This window comes from Trichomycterus rosablanca, chromosome 14 (assembly GCF_030014385.1).
Source record: "Trichomycterus rosablanca isolate fTriRos1 chromosome 14, fTriRos1.hap1, whole genome shotgun sequence".
Taxonomy (NCBI): Eukaryota; Metazoa; Chordata; class Actinopteri; order Siluriformes; family Trichomycteridae; genus Trichomycterus; species Trichomycterus rosablanca.
Window position 1 is genome coordinate 9,490,808 of NC_086001.1, and position 20,966 is coordinate 9,511,773.

Genomic DNA, 20,966 nt, shown 5'->3' on the forward strand with positions numbered 1-20,966 from the left:
ATTTCATTAATTAATATAATCTGGGCTTTTTGTTCTTTCTTTTTTATTGCATGTCAGTGTGTGGTGTTGCAGGTGAGTAGAAGTCGTATGAAGCTCACAGTGTGTGTAAATAGCACAGTGTGTGTGTAGTATATAGTGTATTAGATGTGTGTATAGCGAGTGTAGAAGGCGTGCATGTACTGTACATCATTGCTGTGGCTGCTAGACATAGTTTTACATAATTATTCCTTAAGATCAATGTCATCCTAAAAGAAACCATTTTTTTTCTCTGGCATATATCCTTATTAAGTAGGTTTAATTGTACTACTTGTAATAAGTTCAGTTGGGAGGGATGAATTAGAGGAGGCAGGACTATTTTATTGTTGTTGGTTTAGAAACAGACTATGAAAAGGCGCAGGCACTTTTTTAATGCTAAATTAAAAAAGGTTTTTTTATTTTTATTTAATTATTTAGTTATTTTATTACAGGAGAGAGCATTATTCTGAATGCTTAGCCATGTGAATTGTGCAATCCAATCCAATCCACATAGCTAAGCATATATATGTGTATGTATGTATGTATGTATGTATGTAGATAGATAGATAGATAGATAGATAGATAGATAGATGATAGATAGATAGATAGATAGATAGATAGATAGATAGATAGATAGATAGATAGATGATAGATAGATAGATAGATAGATAGATAGATAGATAGATAGATAGATGATAGATAGATAGATAGATAGATAGATAGATAGATAGATAGATAGATGATAGATAGATAGATAGATAGATGATAGATAGATAGATAGATAGATAGATAGATAGATGATAGATAGATAGATAGATAGATAGATAGATAGATAGATAGATAGATAGATGATAGATAGATAGATAGATAGATAGATAGATAGATAGATAGATAATAGATAGATAGATAGATAGATAGATAGATAGATAGATAGATAGATAGATAGATAGATAGATAGATAGATAGATGATAGATAGATAGATAGATAGATAGATAGATAGATAGATAGATAGATAGATAGATAGATGATAGATAGATAGATAGATAGATAGATGATAGATAGATAGATAGATAGATAGATAGATAGATAGATAGATAGATAGATAGATAGATAGATAGATAGATACAGTGTATCACAAAAGTGAGTACACCCCTCACATTTCTGCAAATATTTCATTATATCTTTTCATGGGACAACACTATAGACATGAAACTTGGATATAACTTAGAGTAGTCAGTGTACAACTTGTATAGCAGTGTAGATTTACTGTCTTCTGAAAATAACTCAACACACAGCCATTAATGTCTAAATAGCTGGCAACATAAGTGAGTACACCCCACAGTGAACATGTCCAAATTGTGCCCAAATGTGTCGTTGTCCCTCCCTGGTGTCATGTGTCAAGGTCCCAGGTGTAAATGGGGAGCAGGGCTGTTAAATTTGGTGTTTTGGGTACAATTCTCTCATACTGGCCACTGGATATTCAACATGGCACCTCATGGCAAAGAACTCTCTGAGGATGTGAGAAATAGAATTGTTGCTCTCCACAAAGATGGCCTGGGCTATAAGAAGATTGCTAACACCCTGAAACTGAGCTACAGCATGGTGGCCAAGGTCATACAGCGGTTTTCCAGGACAGGTTCCACTCGGAACAGGCTTCGCCAGGGTCGACCAAAGAAGTCGAGTCCATGTGTTCGGCGTCATATCCAGAGGTTGGCTTTAAAAAATAGACACATGAGTGCTGCCAGCATTGCTGCAGAGGTTGAAGACGTGGGAGGTCAGCCTGTCAGTGCTCAGACCATACGCCGCACACTGCATCAACTCGGTCTGCATGGTCGTCATCCCAGAAGGAAGCTGATGCACAAGAAAGCCCGCAAACAGTTTGCTGAAGACAAGCAGTCCAAGAACATGGATTACTGGAATGCCCTGTGGTCTGACGAGACCAAGATAAACTTGTTTGGCTCAGATGGTGTCCAGCATGTGTGGGGGCGCCCTGGTGAGAAGTACCAAGACAACTGTATCTTGCCTACAGTCAAGCATGGTGGTGGTAGCATCATGGTCTTGGGCTGCATGAGTGTTGCTGGCACTGGGGAGCTGCAGTTCATTGAGGGAAACATGAATTCCAACATGTACTGTGACATTCTGAAACAGAGCATGATCCCCTCCCTTCGAAAACTGGGCCTCATGGCAGTTTTCCAACAGGATAACGACCCCAAACACAACCTCCAAGATGACAACTGCCTTGCTGAGGAAGCTGAAGGTAAAGGTGATGGACTAAACCCAATTGAGCACCTGTGGCGCATCCTCAAGTGGAAGGTGGAGGAGTTCAAGGTGTCTAACATCCACCAGCTCCGTGATGTCATTATGGAGGAGTGGAAGAGGATTCCAGTAGCAACCTGTGCAGCTCTGGTGAATTCCATGCCCAGGAGGGTTAAGGCAGTGCTGGATAATAATGGTGGTCACATAAAATATTGACACTTTGGGCACAATTTGGACATGTTCACTGTGGGGTGTACTCACTTCTGTTGCCAGTCATTTAGACATTAATGGCTGTGTGTTGAGTTATTTTCAGAAGACAGTAAATCTACACTGCTATACAAGCTGTACACTGACTACTCTAAGTTATATCCAAGTTTCATGTCTATAGTGTTGTCCCATGAAAAGATATAATAAAATATTTGCAGAAATGTGAGGGGTGTACTCACTTTTGTGATACACTGTAGATAGATAGATGATAGATAGATAGATAGATAGATAGATAGATAGATAGATAGATAGATAGATAGATGATAGATAGATAGATAGATAGATAGATAGATAGATAGATAGATGATAGATAGATAGATAGATAGATAGATAGATAGATAGATAGATAGATGATAGATAGATAGATAGATAGATAGATAGATAGATAGATAGATGATAGATAGATAGATAATAGATAGATAGATAGATAGATAGATAGATAGATAGATAGATAGATGATAGATAGATAGATAGATAGATAGATAGATAGATAGATAGATAGATAGATAGATTCTGCCACATTTAATGTGTTATTTTACATTACACATTTGTGTTCATCATTGGCATCTGAACTTTTGAAGTTGATGTAGTTAGTTGACATAGTTGGTTTTGTAACATTTAGCTATACTAACCCTAAACATTAATTTTTTTATTTCATTTTTAATGTGCTATTTTAATATGCAAATAAGCCAAATAGATATGTGTTCTATCATGTGTAGAGCAAATACAGTATATAAATAGTTGTTTTTCCTAGAAGATGTGTTGTTTTTATTACACAAACCACGTGTTTCACTAGAATTTCTCCTGACTAAATAATTGGAACACATACATATAATTTATATATATATATATATGTACTCTGTTTAGGAGTCAAAAACGGTGGATTATTTCACTTTTTACTTCAGTAATAACATGATAAATTCTAGAGAGAGACAAACGATAGAAGAATGTTTATTAGTGGTCTCAGACTTCTGGCCCCCACTGTACATGTATATTTGGACTTGGTATATTTGGTATATTTACATGTCGCTTGACTCTTTAAATAACAGACAAGCTTTAGCTAGAAATCTAGTCGGATCTTTAGCGTCTTCACATGGCAGAATTGGGTTTATCTGTTATTTTATTTTATTTTAATTTTGTGTGTGTGTGTGTGTTGAATGTTCTGTTCTGTTTACACATACTTCATAGGGTTGAGGTCAAGATTTCATTTTAGCTGGTTTTATTTTTATTCTTTGACTTGATAAAATACCTCAAGTTTTGCAATATTTGCCAAAATTATAAATTAATAAAATGGAATAAACTTATGAAGGGATTTTTTTTTTGACATTTTATGACGTGTATGAAAATCTTAGACTTTTAACTTTAAATATGAAGTTCCAGACGTCAAAGTGTTTTTTTATGTAGGACAACGAAAACTCCTACTTTCCTTCTTTATCTCCCATCACTTTTTTCCCCAAACATGCTAAACTGACTCTTTTAATCTATGTTACTACCCCCCCACCAAACCCCGACAGACAGTGCTAAAAAGAAAACATGCACGTTGGCGTGTCCAATAATTTCTTCCAGAATCTTTGAGAAGTTCTCATAAGAAAACAGCATTATTATGATTTCTGTCGTCTCAGGCATGTTAACCATGCTAAAGAGTTTTAATACACACACGTTTAGTGTCAGACTGAAACCATAATTACAGGCTCATTTCAGACGCCCGAGACGTCACAGACGTCTGCGAGGCGCTACAATACGTATACCGGGACATGTCGACGGGTCTGCTAAATGACCCGAAATTAGCAGAGGAAGTCAAGTGACAAGAGTTTGCATTTTTAAACAAAGGGTCACAGGTCAGATCTGGACCTGATTCTCACATGACGTTTTGAAAAACAGTTTCTGTGTGAGACATATTCGCTCCTATTTGTAGAACTGCCAGTTTAATCATGATGAAACTGGTTTTCTTTTATTTTTACGTTTTAGTTTTTTATTCTTCTGAGTTTTTATTAAATGCAGACCTATTGTTTCTTTCTACTTTTATTTTTATATTTATTTAATAATAAATAAATACATTATAATTATTATTTATATTTATTTATATATTTATTTATTTATTTATTTTTATTTTAGTTTTATATAGATTTTTTTCTTGCTTTTTGTTTTAATTTCTTTCATTTTTTATTTTTAATTTTCCCCCACATTTTTGCTTATATTTTACTTTTCTCCCCCAGTCTAGTCATTTTAAATTCCCACTGCTTGCTGAGAAGAGCCACAGACATCCTAGCATCCCCCCAAACACACACACACACACACACACACACACACACCTTTGCATTCATCGGCAGCTTGTTTCACACCAGCCAGCAGTGAATTCTCATATACAGCCGTTCAATATTTCAATTATTTTTTCAATTATTTTCTCCAAGTTGTATATTTACTTTTTAATTTTTTTATTATAGTTTTAGATTTTTTTTCTGGCTTTTTGCTTTACTTTTTTATTAAAATATTTTCCCCCCACATTTTTGCTTACATTTTACCCTTCTCCCCCAGTCTAGTCATTTCAAATTCCCGCTGATTGCTGAGAATAGCCACAGACTAGCATCCCCCCAAACACACACACACCTCTGCATTTACCGGCAGCTTCACACCAGCCAGCAGTGTATTCTCACAGACAGCCGTGTTGCAAGAGTAACACTATGCCCCCTTGTAAATCCCTCACCACTCGTGCCGGTGCCACTTTTTACATTGTGGTAAAACCCCACCTGAACTACTAATCCTCGAACACGGCCAATTGTATCTGTTGGACATCCGGCCAGATAGGTGCACTGCATATTCAATTGCTGCACCTCCACAGTGTAACATTTTGTGCATATCATTTTTAGTTTTATTTTATTTTTTTATTCTTTTAAAACAATTTTAAACTATTTTAACTACTTTTTTCTTTCAAATTTTTTCTGTTTATTTTACTATCACTAATATGATCACAAACTATGTTTAATATAATATAGTATTAAGTAGTTTAAATTTTTTCTTTTCCTTTTATGGTGAAATAACAAGTAAACAAGATTCAGAATAGGTAATGGAACCTTGTTCATGCACACACACACACACACACACACACAAACAATTATGATCATTCATCGACGTGCAGGAAACGTCAGTACGATTCACGCCCTCCAGAATGGACGTTTATATTCATGACTGAAAAAACCCAACGTTTCTGTGGATGGAGCATGAAAGTAAACACTCAAATACTGAAAAATGTGTGTGTCAGTGATTGACACATACACACACACACAAACCTACACACACATACTAGCATGTAGCTAAACTCTTGTTAAAAAGTCATTACTTAATTTTGACAGTGTAATTGTGAATGCCTCCAGGTGCGTATAAATGAACATTCAAGCTTTTTTGGGGGGGGAGAGGAAGCTGAATTAAAATGTGTAGTGCTACAGGATGTGTGTGTGTGTGTGTGTGTGTGTGTGTGTGTGTGTGTGTGTGTGTGTGTGTGTGTGTGTGTGTGTGTGCTTCTGTTTGCATTTGACTAATTAAAGACAATGAACAAGCTGTTTAAGAAAAACTGTGGGAACAAGTATATATATATACAGTATATATATATATATATATATATATATATATATATATATATATATATATATATATATATATATATATATATATATGTGTGTGTGTGTGTGTGATAATAAAATTACATTTTTTACACATTAAATGCTAAACTGTAAATCAGACTATTGCAATAAACGTAATAGAAGCTACACTGATCATATTCTATCTTGTGTATTACATTTACAGCATTTAGCAGATGCTTGCAATCTGACCGAAAACATTCAAACAAACAGTTGATGGTTGAGGGTCTTTCTCAGGGTCTCACGTATATAAAACAGTAATGATACTAGAAAAAATATACCGATTTAAAACACTATTTTTGACTGTAGTATCTGGTTGTAGATGCAGCCGTTCTAAAAAAAAAAAAAAAAAAGCATACGGTCTAAAGCTAAACTTTATCTTTTCTGCTAATACTACCACCAATGAAATGTTGGCTGTGTTCCAAACTGCATAAATAGGTTTATACAATATGAAAAGTACTAACCACTCTGTTGATGAGGTAAAACCTTGACACATATTTAATATAAAAATAAAAAATAAAAATAGGTTGAACAGCATTTAGAGCAATAAGAGAAAACGAATGACATGTTTTAAGTTTTGAAGAAAGAATTGATAATGAAAATGTAATACTGCATTTATGAAGTAAACTGAATTGGAGGTGTGCTAATAACTAAACAAGCACGGAGCTTTGTGTGTTTCACTGGCCAGATATCTAGGTTGTATATATTTGAGAGATTTGGCTTTGTATAGAAAAATATGTTCTTTTTTTATGTTTTATTGTTTTTACATAATATATAAATATATACATAAAATATAAATAATATATACATTTTAGTAAAATTTAAATAGGGTATATGTACAATCCTATAATAAAGTGAAAGAACATTAAAAATTCAAAAAAAATAAAAATAAGTGTGAGACTGAGCCAAAGTAGCCGGTTGATCTGCATCTGGTTATAATCTTGTGATTATTTACTGATGGTAAAAATCAGACTTAAATTCTAACATTTTCTCTGCATTTTTCGGAGTCTTTGAAATGCTAGTCTTTGAAAAACTTCAGTCTTTAAATGCTAATCATGCAGTTTTGTAGAAGTACAGCTGGGTTTTATGCTAAACTGCACATGCAGCAGTGTATATGGTAATAAATATTAGTTTGAGCAGAAGTTGCATCTGGTTATGATTTTCACTTTCTTCCTTTGCTTTTTTTCTCTCTTTCTTTTTTTTGCTTGCTGTTGTGTCAGAAATTTTGAATACTCACGTATAGAAAATGGAAAAGAAAGTTTCTCTACACCAAATTTAGGCTTTTTTTTGTGAAACTAAACAAAAATGACCAGTTTTTAGTATTTCTTGTAATTAACTGTAGTCTTCACTTTTTAAATGGAAACTTAAAATACATGTTTTTAAAACTGTAGATTGAAAGATATAATGTAATCGTAGAGAAATAAAATGCTTAGGACAAAAAATGTTTTGTTAAAAGTTCCACTTTGCTTGTTCTTAGCTTTTTACATCTAGTTTTTACTTTAATTTATTTTTCATACAATGCTAAATTATTATTATTATTTTTAATAATATTATTATTATTTATAATTATTATTATTCATAATAATTATTATTATTGTTATATTTATTATAGGTTGATAGGTTGATAAACCTATTTAAGTATTTGTAATATAATAATAATAATAATAATAATTATTATTATTATTATTATTGTAACGATTATTATTATTATTATATTATTGTAACGATTATTATTATTATTATTTTTACGATTATTATTATTATTAATACTTAAATAGGTTTTTTAAATTTACTTTAATGGATGGCAAAAACATTAGCTGGAGACAAAGTTGCACAAATTGCCCACTTTTAATTTATCTTTAGCTAAAATTGCTTAACATTCTTAATATTTATTTAATTATTTTATACCTTATTTATTACGTTATTCTTTGTTTGTGATTTCTTTCTGAGTAAAAGATACAGTGGTTGTTTTTTTATTTGTAATTATGAAGTTGCTTATATCCAGAGAATGTAAAACATTAAACTGAAAGTGTCCTAACCCAAATTTAAGGTGTTTTGGTTTAGCAGTAATACAGTAACTGATTAAATTCATTTACCATTCTTTTTTACTACGTATATTCTAAATATGTTATTATAATTATAACAAGTTTTATTTTATTTTATTGGATTTATTTATTTTTTAGCTTTTTTTTATTCTTTTATTTGTTAAATAGTTTTTTATTATTATTTTTCTTACATTTTCATTATTTTTTACATTTAGTCCTGGATTTATCTTCATGTTATGAAACAGGAGGAATAGGAAATATTCCAAACACATTCCAAACATATTCCAAAGTTGCAAGAATTCTGTGTAGGGTTTTTTCAAATTACACCTTACTGCTTCCATTGTAAATGGTTGAATCGTAAGGTCATTTCAGTGTTAAATATATTGACCAGATTTGTTATACATGTCAGATTTTTATTTCTGGATACTTTATGTGGCTGGATGGTCAATACCACAAACAGTACGTGTTCAACCGATATAAACATTTATTCAGAAACCTCCAGAAACCTGCTCGTGTTTTATTATGTTTAGTCAGTACACACAAGTACACTATCTGTCAAAGATTTTAGAACACCAATGTCTTAATGCACTCAAATTAAATCACTGAAAGAACAAACCAATGCAGGTTAAAAAGAAAGTTAAATCAAATCATTGTTAAACGAAATTTAATCATAAATTTTGACTCATTATTGTAGCCAGCTAAACACACTTAAGTTATTATTTCAACAACAGAAATCAAATTTAGAAGTTTAGAAGTTTCTCCCTATACTGTAACAGAAGTTCCCACAAAGGTGTTGCTTTTGTAGGTTGCTTTGCTTGCATCATTTTTCCATCCCAAACCAGCTTGATGGGGTTTGAATCTGGAGACTGTGCTGGCTCATGGTAGCGCTTGATTCTCAGAAAGTTTTCTCTTGATGCTGTCATGGCTTTGGGTCTACCCGAGCTCTACCTGTCAAAACTGTGCACAGTTTCCAAAGACCTTTTGATTGTGTTGGAAACTGGGCTCACTGACACTGTGGCATTCTTTGCATTTTCTTTACAGGAAAGAGTTACACGTTTAAGGGTTATAACGTTCTGAATCTCTTTGTCAGTTGTCTTTTTTGCTGCAGTGCAAACATGTACTGACTGACTGCCTTAAATATCTACATGAACAACAGTCTATTGCAATACCTACACTAAAAGAAAAAAATAACGAAGCCAAAATAGAAACAATCCTCAATTTCTTGGAAAAAAATGGTCTAAAAGAACCAACAGCATCTAGAAAAGAGAGAAGCATCAAAAAAAAAAACAACATACTACAACAACACTTCACAAGGGCTATAGACTGATATAACAATTACCCTTCCTGATATTAATATAACCATTGTGTAAGCACGGCATAAAGCATCTAAATAAATAAGTAAATAAATAAATAAATAACCTGCAGTGCAATGCTGTCAAAGTACTTATCAAGAGGGGGAAGTAACACAGCCTGTCTCAGCACTGCTTTCAAAGAGGCAAAATCTTTGTAAATAATAGTAACATGTGGCTAAAAGTTATTAAATAATTACTAGTTATGGGCTTTGGAATTTGGAATCAATTTTCAGTTTTTGGTAATAACTTTTTTACTTGTTTACTATTGAGGATTTGTTACCACTTGTTAAAATAGAAGATTTTGAGGTTATTCCCTGGACTTAAACTGCTTAACTATTGATACTAACTGAAAAAAGTGAGTGTGTTCTAAAACTTTTGACCAGTAGTGTTTGTAAGCATGTGGTACATATTAGGAAGCTGGTAGCGATTTCAATGCTGCCAACTCTCCAGGGAAAACATAATTACAGGAAGAGCGTTCTAAATATCATCATGAGGGTGCGCTTTTCCACGAACACTCGTTCCCTTCGCCCCCTTCTTCCTAAATCACTATTTATTAACGAGCGTCTGTTATTCTGAAAATGCAAAAGCGCCTTAGGTGATGCAGCCGGACACCGAGAGAGGAGAGAGAGGGAGAGAGGTGTCAGAGGTCAGATGTTTTAAATGGGCTATAAAGTGCACACTATGAAGGGAGCTAGTCGGAAGATCGGATTTCGAGTTTCCGAATGCAGATGCGAACAGGCCGCAGGTGATGTGATCAGAGAAAGCGAGAGAAAAAGCCAGGAGTCAAAGGTTGGGGGTTTGAGTGTCCTGCTGAGTGCGCAGTATGGGGGAAATGGTGTCGACGTGTTTCTGAGTTTTCACTGTGAGTGTGTACATCAGTGTTAAAAAAATCATTACGCCTCAAGAATCTAATACTTACGGGGATAAAGTTATATAGAGTAAAAAGCAGATAAAAGATTTTAGTCAAAGAAATGAGAAAAAAAAAATACAAATAAAAGAGGCAAAAAACTGATAAATAAAATAGATTTCTGTGTGTGCATGTGTGTTTTGCTTGTGACTTTTGACCTGAATTATTATTATTTTATTACATTATTTGATTTTCTTATTTTAATTACAATAATTTATTGGTTTTAATTTTATACTGAAGGAAACAGATGTAAACGGACTGCAATTTTTTTTCAGAATATATTATGATATTCTGTACCTAAATTTCTCAGGTCTGTTGTTCATAGCTACATATTTTTTCGGTCTATTAAAAAGTAAATTTTTTAAGTGAATTGTGTCAGAATAACATTTGATCAGCTGCTATTTTATACTGTCAGTTAAATGTATTTTTAAAGAATGTTAAGTTCTTTTAAGCATATTTATTTTACAATTTGAAAGATTTTTTTTCTCTTAAAAAAAACAGTAATAATTTAAACAGTATGAAATAAAATAATTGGACATGTTTTGATGTTAGTATGTGGTGTTTTTTACAGTTCCAGAGGAAGATGTTTTGAAGGAGCAGCCGCTGGGAAAGCAGACGGTGCGAAATCAGAGCATCGAGAACGAGAGTCTGGAAGAAGACGACGATACCCTCTCATCTCTGGAGGATAAAGAGCTGGATAACCTTAGTGGTAATACACACATCCACCCACACACACTTCTCCTGCCCCCCTGTGTATATGTGTGTATATGTGTGTGTGTGTGAGCGCATGCTGACCTTTTTAATGTGTTAATAAATTGTCTTGTATGCTAGTTTTGGGATCAGAGACTCTGTCTGATGGAGGGTTAGTCATAGTAATTCTCCCTCCTGTATTAATTATTACATGTTATCTTTGATTCAAATTACTAAAATAATAAAAACAATAAAAACCCTTATGAACGGATTTATAGGATGAAAGTTTGTATGACGAAATAATAAAAAAAAACATAATAACAAAATAATAATCATAAAAAAGATTAAAGATTTAAGCCACATTTTGCTTAATCTGACCAAGTTTACTATTACAGATCTGGTATTGTGATTATTTTTTTATATTATAAACTCCTTTCACAATAGAGTCTAATATGAATTCATATTACTATTTATAAATTTTAAAACACATATGCACTTAACCTTCTTACAGTATAGAGTTTCAGATTTTAATATTCATATCAACTTAATGATAATAAAACATAATGAAACATTTTCTATATGGAACAAACTGCTTCATATTTTTATGCATGATTGCTGTTTGGTTGCAGAATTAAATTTATTGTGAGGACCATTCAGCATGTGCAATAGTAATGACACTACTGAATTATGAGTGATCGTAACATTTATAGCAATTAAGTTGTTATAGTGCATTAATATTTGCTGTAATAAGGAAAATTCCATATTTCAGTCAACTCTCTGAAGAGAACGTGTTCTTTTCTGCATCCATGCTTTTTGTGTACGTGTTTTAATGTTGTTGTTGCCCTTCAGGCATTAACATTCCATTATAAAATTGGTTGTAATTTATTTTTGTCAAATAAGAAAGCCTGTAGATGAAAATCCCACTTTTAACAGTTCTAAAACAGTCAGGCCTGTATTTAACATCACAATAACTTCATACACTGTGTCCCAAATGAAAGGAAAGGAACAATAAATCATTTCTACTTTGACTTTTATTTTACACTTTTATTGACATAACTTAATCTTGCAGAGGCTCTGTCCCAAATCAGCCTAAATCAAGTAAAGACATTTCGGAAAAATGATCAAAAGAATCTTCATTACACCATTGTACAAATGTACAAACCTTAGATAAAGGGTAAAATTGCTTATTATTGTAAAATGCAGTGATATAATATCAAAAAGCGTAATCCTTATATATTTATTTATATTTCCACTAAAACACATTACTATATGAGTTCATTAAAGGATTACTGATTCAGACAATGACAAGTTAATTTGTTTTGTTTGTGTTTAAGTCTTTGTGTGTATATACAGTACACACACACACACACACACACACACACACACACACACACACACATATATACACATATATATAATATATATATACATCTGTATATACATACATCTGTATATATAGACATACTTACACACATGTATATATACATATATGTGTGTGTGTGTATAAATATATGTAGATAGATAGATAGATAGATAGATAGATAGATAGATAGATAGATAGATAGATAGATAGATAGACAGCCACTGTTTGGCCCTTGAGCTAGGCCCTTAACCCTCGCAGCTGTTAGGGTGCCGAACAATAGCTGACCCTGGTTTCTGACCCAAACTAACATCCAAAAAAGGCATTTTATTACATGTACGTGTATGTGCATGTACGTATATGTAGGCCTTTATAAGTTATAAGCACAACACAGATTTCCTTTTGCTATCAAGTTTAAATAAGACTTTATGCAATCATTATTATTATTATCACAACACTAGCATTGCATGTGATATAACTACCTCATGTACGGTTTCAAAAGGAGCCCAGCTAAATAAAAATATATAGAAAGACAAAGCAAATAAAACTGAAGAAAGAAAAAATGACCACAGTGAAACAAATTAAAAAACAAAACAAGCAAAGTTAAGAAATAAACGATGAAATCAAGGAAAAACAGTAAAAAGGTGAAAGTGGAATTCAAACCATTATCAAACTGTGTTCACAGCGTGCACATCTTACTGAAACATCTACACAGCAAATTGTTTAAGTGAATTGAAGAGTGGAAGAGAAATAATAAGATGAAAAAGCATGCACACACATACACACACACACTGAGTAATTACAAGCATATCTCCCAGGGATTCCACACTAACACTGAGATAATTAACATATCTCTCTATGCCGTGTGTGTTAGCAGGCGAGCTTTGGGAAATCATGCAGTCGCAGCACATGTGAACACGCTGTATTAAAAGCTTTAGCAGATCCAATCGCTTGTCCCTTGAGTTCGCATAAAGATAAAAGAGAGATTAAAAATGCTAACACACACACACACACACACACACACACACACTCACAAACACACAACTACTAAACACCTACACATTATATGACACATACTAATATTTGTGTGTGTGTGTGTGTGTGTGTGTGTGGGTCCAGTTTCTCTAAGTACGGCAGCTGAGCTGGTATCTCCTGCACTTGTTGTAAAAGGGACTCTGTCCATCACAGCTAACGAGCTTTACTTCGAGGTCGATGAAGATGAGCCAAGCTTTAAGAGCATCGACCCAAAGGTGAGTAGTGTGGGTGTTGTGCGTTTGTGTGTGTGTGTGTGTGTGTGTGGGTCTCAGTGGGGAAGAAGGGTGCTTACTGGTGGTAGGAGCACATTTAAGTAAGCCGTAACCGTAGTAACAGTTGTTGTAGTTATGAATCAGGACAAAGGTGAACTATGTGGCCTGGGTGGCCCAGACGGAATGGAGCTTTATTATATTTGCATATATTTCATTTATTCCAATGGTTTTTAAATATTGGATTTTGGTTTGTAGCTTGGTTTAAAGGTGTAGTGCTGTAAAACTTTTGAACAATAGCTTACAGCTAAAATGACCCCAAACAAAAGCTCTAGTGAGTGTTTGGTGTGTGTGTTTGTGTTTGTTTGCTTACTCCATTATGAAATTCTGGCTGAATTAATCCTGGATAAATTTTTTGTCTTTCTTTGTTTCACATGCAAATATTGTACCAGATATAAATATAATTGAGCCAATTATACATGCAGCATCATCCACCGCCCTCCGCCCCATATTATTTTCTTTTGTCAGATCTAAAGGGAGTACAATAAAACCAGTATAAATATACAGTACACAATACTTGCTATATACTATTTCAAAACTAATATGATAAATGCCTCCTGCAAAGCATTTATCTTATTGTTATTGCAATTCTTACTTTCAATGTTTGGTTCATTATTATTTCTATAGATTTTTTGAGCCTCATCTCGGCTTGTTTTTTGCTTATGCGAACATTTAGGCAACCCTGGTCTACGTGCAGTTGATTTTTAAGATTCAAATATGTTAATATCTCCCGGAAACAAACTGATGCACTTTTTAATTCTTCTTTTATTTATTTATTCATTTTATTAATTTTATTTTTTATTTTAGGCTGAATTTAACATTATAAAACATTACCAAAATGTTGCATGTGCAAAGGCTATGACACATATAATACATTGAGCAAATCTATATAAAATTTGTCTGTCTGTTTGTATGTATTTTTATATTATTTTCTCCAAAAATAGCATATAATATGCTAATTTTATATAATAGCAGGTACAGTGGATATTTTCAGGTAGTTTGTAATCAGTGAAAGTTTAAGTTTTGGATTATATAAAGCACCTTTTAGTGCTGTGTACCTGTTTAATCTGGCCATGTGTGTGAGAGTAACTGAGTGAATAAATGGCCGATATGACTTCCTGTAATGTCTCTCACACATACACAAACTGGAACCAAGAAGTGAGAGTTGTAATTCTCTACACAGTAGGAAAACCTATTTTGATTAGATTTTGGGAAGCCTAGTGACTTCTCTTTAATGTATGGATGGATGGATTGATTGACCATTGTGTGTTGTGTGTGTTGTACACAGACAATCAGAGTATTAGATGCACACACATGTATATAGAACATAAATTATTTATATAATATAATAGACATATTTTGTTCTGCAATGCTTTCTTTAATAGTAATTATATATAAAAATGTGTTCAATTGTGCAAAAAAACTGATTATTTGCATATAATATGTTGCATATTATACATTATATTAAAATGAGTAGATGCCACATAGCATATTTTTATAACAATAATAATAATAATAATGCTTTATTACATATCTCATTTTGTGTTAGAATATATATTTATTAATATAAACTTGGCAGGTGTTCACTTCTTTTAATTAACAATAGGAAATTTCTGTCTGTTTATTGAAAACACTGACTTCACTACACGTCCATGTATTTAAAAGATAAATAAAGATAAAATTATTTCTGTAGTTCTCTGTGACATTTAAAATTAAGTTACTTTTTAATTACTGTTTATATGTTTATAGGCTTTATGCACATACCTTACTAAATAACACCTAGGCTAACATCATGTTGTGCTATGTTTTAGGGTTTAAATAGCATATTTGTATTATTATTGTATGATTTGCTTTTATTTAGGTCCTAATTCAGCCTTTAAAGAGTCCCTGTTAGCTCTGCTATAAATCAGCAGTGGTTTTAAATAACAGTTTTTGTTATGTGAATATTTTACATAAATAATATTTTTGCTCCTTGATCAAGTAATTATCCTAGTAAGTAGTATAATATTTCAAATAGCCATGTTAATAGTCTGTATTATTATTATTATTATTATTATTATTATAAAGTGGATAAAGTCTTGATTTAGCCTTACATTAGGGTTAGGGGTATTTTTATGTATTTTTTTTTGGGAGTATTTGTGTTTTTTTTATTTAAATAAATTAGTTTATGTAATATAAAATGTTATGTAATTTTTAATATTATTAATGATTTAAAATAAAGTATTATGCTTGTTATAGTGAGCATGCATATATGCAGATTTATTGTAATAATTCCACATCTTTGTTTTTTTTTTATGTTCAAACTGCACAAATTTAAAATATTCTAAAATACATGTGACATACTCTAATACTGCAAAATATCAGTGATTAATATTTACCTTTTTATTTTACTATAAATGCATATTAATATAAACAACAACAAATGTTACGTTTTAGTTTCACTTTTATTAACATTTCAGTTTTCAGACACATACAATGGAAAACTTGGCACGCTACATTTGTCTTAAACATTAAATCATGGAACAATAATGTGCATGGTACTTAAATTAAAAAAGTTTCACTTTGTGAAAAACAATTTAAACAGACATTATGGCATTAAAATGTACCTTCATTTTTCCAAAATTGTCCTGTTTGCTTCTGTGCCAAAATGTTTTTTCTTCTTTTTTTTGTCTGTTTTTTTCAGTCTGTTCACTTTTAGTGAAAAAGTCCAGAGCGTTTTTTTTAATATGTGCATTTTTGTTGGTTAGGACAAAAAAAATCATGCCGCGGTGGTAAAATGTACCTTATGTCTTTGATAAAATGTCCTGTTAAAATGTACCTTCTTTTTCTGAGAGAGTCGATGTATCTTTCTTTCTTTCTTTCTTTCTTTCTTTCTTTCTTTCTTTCTTTCTTTCTTTCTTTCTTTCTTTCTTTCTTTCTTTTTCTTTCTTTCTTTCTTTCTTTCTTTCTTTTTCTTTCTTTCGTAGTGAAGATATCAGTCTGTCTCTGCTTTCAGTGACTTGATCTTAATTAAGCCAAAACATGCTCATCAATATAATTATTATAATTATGATTTATTTTTCATAGTTCATCTTGGCTCTTCGTGTTCTCTCATTCGAGACTCTTTGTTCCCGTTTCTGGTTTGTGATTGTTTCTGGAGTTGATTGTTTGTGGTTCTTGTTTTTTTCTTGGTCTGTTTGCATTGGTCCGAGCTCTTAGCATGAACAGAATGTCTTCTAAATCTTCAGTTCTTTTCTTTAAAGGCTGCTCAAAGTTCGTCCTGGCACTCGGTGTTGGTGTAGTTCCTTTGAGTCAGTCTTCGGGTTGTTTGTGCTCACGGTTATTTAGAGTTTGTCTAGACTCTTAGCATTGGTGAGAATTTCCCTCGCGAGTCTCCACGTCTGCTTGGCGGCTGCCTCCAGGGCCGACGTGGCTTTCCCCTGAAATAAATCGAGGTTGGGGAGAAAGTAGTGAGGACACCTCCGGCACTGCAGACAGGAGACGAGCTGCAGCAGAACGCCGTTGATTCGATCGCCGAGGCTGGCCTCGTCCCAGTCGCTCTCTCGTGGGTGTTTCTCACACTCGTATAGCAGCAGGGTCTTCATGTGGTAGCCGTCTAGCGGCTGGCCCGGCAGCTCGAGGTGCCTGTCACGTAGTGTTTTCAAAACCGAGAGGCACTTCTTCCTGCAGCCGGACATCAGAAGCCTGTTCTCGGCCTCGGCAAACTGCAGAATCCAGGCGTCGCTCTCGGCCGAGCTCTGCTTCCCTGCTAGCGTGTAGCATTCTTTAGAGAGCAGATTAAATCCCTCGGCTTTGACCTCTGCCACCCTGTTCGGGCCAGGCCACGGGATGTGTGGTGGCGGCCACTGCGCAGCGCTGCGAGGCCAAATCCCAGTGCACTTAAAGGCCGGAGTGATCTGCACCACGTAGCGCTCCCGAATACGCAGCTTGACCTCGCTTGTGTCGGCCACCATCTTGACGCAATCGCGGTAGCTGCACTTGTCCACGGCTTGCGCCACCAGAGTCTGGAACCGTGACCGGATCTTTCGTGCTGATAAATACCCCGAGGCAGTTATGAACTCAACCCAGAGTGACATGCTGCGCTTGCGACCGTCGCTGAGCTTTAGGACCGCACAGCCGGGCAACGAGCCGTCATCTACGAAGTTGAACACACCCATCTGGTTGAGGTAAAGGACCACTTCAAACTCATGGGGCGAGATGACCTCCAGGCCCTCGTAGCGCGCGTCGATCTCACTCAGCGAGCTGATGAAACGCGGCTCCTGCACCTCGACCTCTTTGAGGACGTCCGAGACCACCTTGCAGACCTCTCGGATGGTCTTGGCGATGGCAGCCTTGCGTGACTGGCACCGTTCGTTGTAGTATTTGTTGAGCTGGTAGACCAGCTTGGCCTGAGCCGCAATCATGTTGGGGCAGAGGTCCGGGCCGAACACCGGCGGAGGATCGCAGTACACTGACGGATCCAACGCTTTAATTGTGCAGATTCCAAGTGGAAAAAAAGCAGGAAAAATAAAGTAAAAAAGAGAAGACGGACGTACACTAAATTAGATGCTCTGCCAATCCAGGCAAGTTCTGGAAAATGTCCAAATTTAAAAGACTAAGGAAAAACACCCGCACAGCAGTTCCGGAGTGTCACGCTGGACACTTATTACACATGAATTATTAAGAAAATCCAGTCACAGAGCTGAAACGTGCAAAAAAAACACACCACACACACAGGCGACACAATAAAAACTTAGCACCTGTGGTGGACGCAGGTCAGTGTCCGTTAAACAGTCATCAGAGATGCAGTGCAGTCCAGTAAAAAGAGCAGCCACACACGCCTTCACTGTGTGATCTGTGCATACCTAGTGCATCTCATCCTCCGTGTCCTCCTGACTGCAGGAATGCTTCAGGTTATGAATGGTCCTAAAACTGAAGCCTGGACAAGAAAAGACACTCAAGTCTTGGAACTCCCGCCCACTATAGGCGGGGTTTTAAGCAGCCTCGCTGTCCAATCAGGATGCAGCAGTGTGCACGGAGAATGCGCGAGCTTGGTTGTAAGCGCGCGTTCTGCTAAACAGTGGACAGACAGAACGGGAGCGCGCGAGATGAAACTCTGTCAGCGTTCTGTTCCTCTTGTTACGTCATAACTGCGTTAAATACGTAATAAATAGCGGATAGGTGGGTGTTCTGATACGCTTTATTACATGTATGTGTATGTAGGCTGCTTTATTCTGCTGTCTGCCTGTAATTCACGATTACGGCTGAACATCTGCAGGTCAATATGATGTTTTATTTATTTATGTGTTTATTTTTATTTGACAGTACCATGTCTGCAACTGTCACGGTAATCTTGTGCGTCACACCCTTCTTTAAATGTACTTTTAGTAGACTATTTATATTGCAGTGTCATTGTTGCTCTATTGTCTGTACCGTCCGGTTTTTTTTGCGTTTTCTGCTGCTTTCTACGCGCTTTGTAGCATGCACGATACGTCTTTAAAATCTTAAAACTTAAACTTGTTTATGCAAGAATGCTTATTTCCTTTTTTATTTCATAATAAAATATTTGATTTATGAAGTTGCGTGGCTAAATTTGAATTACATTTTATTTTAAGTGTAGAATTTAATTCTGATCGGATTAAAGAACTCACACAATGCATATATATATATATATATATACATACTGTATATAGTTTATATTGTTGGTTTTAATATTCACCCTTTACAAGTCACGTGTGTAATTTTTTTTATTATTATTATTATCGTTTTATTCCTCTTCTTATTATTATTATTAAAGACGTTGTACAATTTTTTTATTTAAATGTCGATTCCCCCCCCCTTTTTTAGCCTAAATAAATTGCTGTCTTGCCTAAAATTTGGTCTGAAATCCCACTTATATTTTCTTATTTATTTTTTTTTTTTTTAATAAATAACAATACCATGCAACTTCTCCCTTACTGCTATGACACTGTTTCATAATACACTATGACTTTATCTAATTAAAATAAAATATATAATGCAAGTTGTGTATTTTAATTAATGTAGACTTTTATTAAATCTTAACGCCGGGTTGATGCGCACTATTTTTTTGCGCTTCTAGTGTTTTGTATTTAAGTTCAGGAGATTTTAAGTAAAATTGCTAAAATAGCAGAGGGATATGTAAATTATACAAGTACAATTTTTTTTAAATTATATTACAAAATTATTTTACAAATATTATACCAATGAATTCAATTATATGACATTTATGTAATATGTTTAAATTTAAATGAAATAATATACATTTAATTTATTGAAATTCAATTATTTATCCAGTTTCTCTCTAGGCAACCCAGGAACTAAGAGTTCTGGAACTGGAGCTCTTGAAAATTTAATAAAAATTTCATATGCGTCTTTAATGTGTTTTTTTATTTATTATTATTATTATTCATTCACTGCTGTGCACAAGCACGGAGTAAATTCATGTCATAAGCACAACACAGAAAGCCGAATCATTTAGTTGAATCCCTATAAGCGCACTTATTTCCTACACTTAGAAGTTTGTCGCACTGACATTGCGACTTTTTCATGCTGCTTGACTGGAAAGTCAAAAACAATAATATAAACCTTATTAGTTTATTTCCCGTACTGTTGTTTTTCTCTTTTTTTTTTTTTTAAATGAATAAAACAACACTTCCCGCACAGGATTTGTATTTATTTATTTGCGCGTCATAATTGCGTGCTTTATTTTTGCGCGTCAATTTTTACATCCATCCGATCAGCAACCTCAGTGCATGAAATAAATACACATACACCTATTTGACTGTGCTTTCGATGAATCAGTTATAACGCTTTATAATGTTACTTGGGAATGAAAGACAGGCCATCTATCTACTGCATGGATGTGAGCGACTCAGGCGGGATGACCTGAAGCGTCTCTCTGTTAGAACACGTAAAAACAAACGCATTTGTTGCGTCATAATTCTTACATACGAAGTGATAAGCGTTTATTTACCTGACATGAACATTTATCTGTTTAAATCAGTCTGAAGGCATAAAGATTAGTAATTTTACTTTTTTTTTCTTTCTTTTTAATTTGGATAATTAATGTCCTATTAATCTTGATGTCCTATTAATTAACCAAACATATCAATAAATATTAATGTAATTATTCCA

General features: G+C 34.0%; 2 protein-coding genes across 2 annotated transcripts in view; one reads left to right on the forward strand and one right to left on the reverse strand.

Annotated features, from left to right (window-relative positions):
• Window positions 1-20,966, forward strand: part of lrba (LPS-responsive vesicle trafficking, beach and anchor containing) — a 244,934-nt gene that overhangs the window by 133,846 nt on the left and 90,122 nt on the right. The window contains exons 38-39 of the mRNA XM_063009084.1: window positions 11,050-11,187; window positions 13,648-13,778. Of these exons, the coding sequence (XP_062865154.1) occupies window positions 11,050-11,187; window positions 13,648-13,778 (269 nt within the window). The remainder of the gene's footprint in view (window positions 1-11,049; window positions 11,188-13,647; window positions 13,779-20,966) is intronic.
• mab21l2 (mab-21-like 2) lies at window positions 16,903-18,544 on the reverse strand. The gene has a single exon (XM_063008512.1). The coding sequence runs from the start codon at window positions 18,233-18,235 to the stop codon at window positions 17,156-17,158; it is 1,080 nt and encodes a 359-aa protein (XP_062864582.1). The 5' UTR covers window positions 18,236-18,544; the 3' UTR covers window positions 16,903-17,155.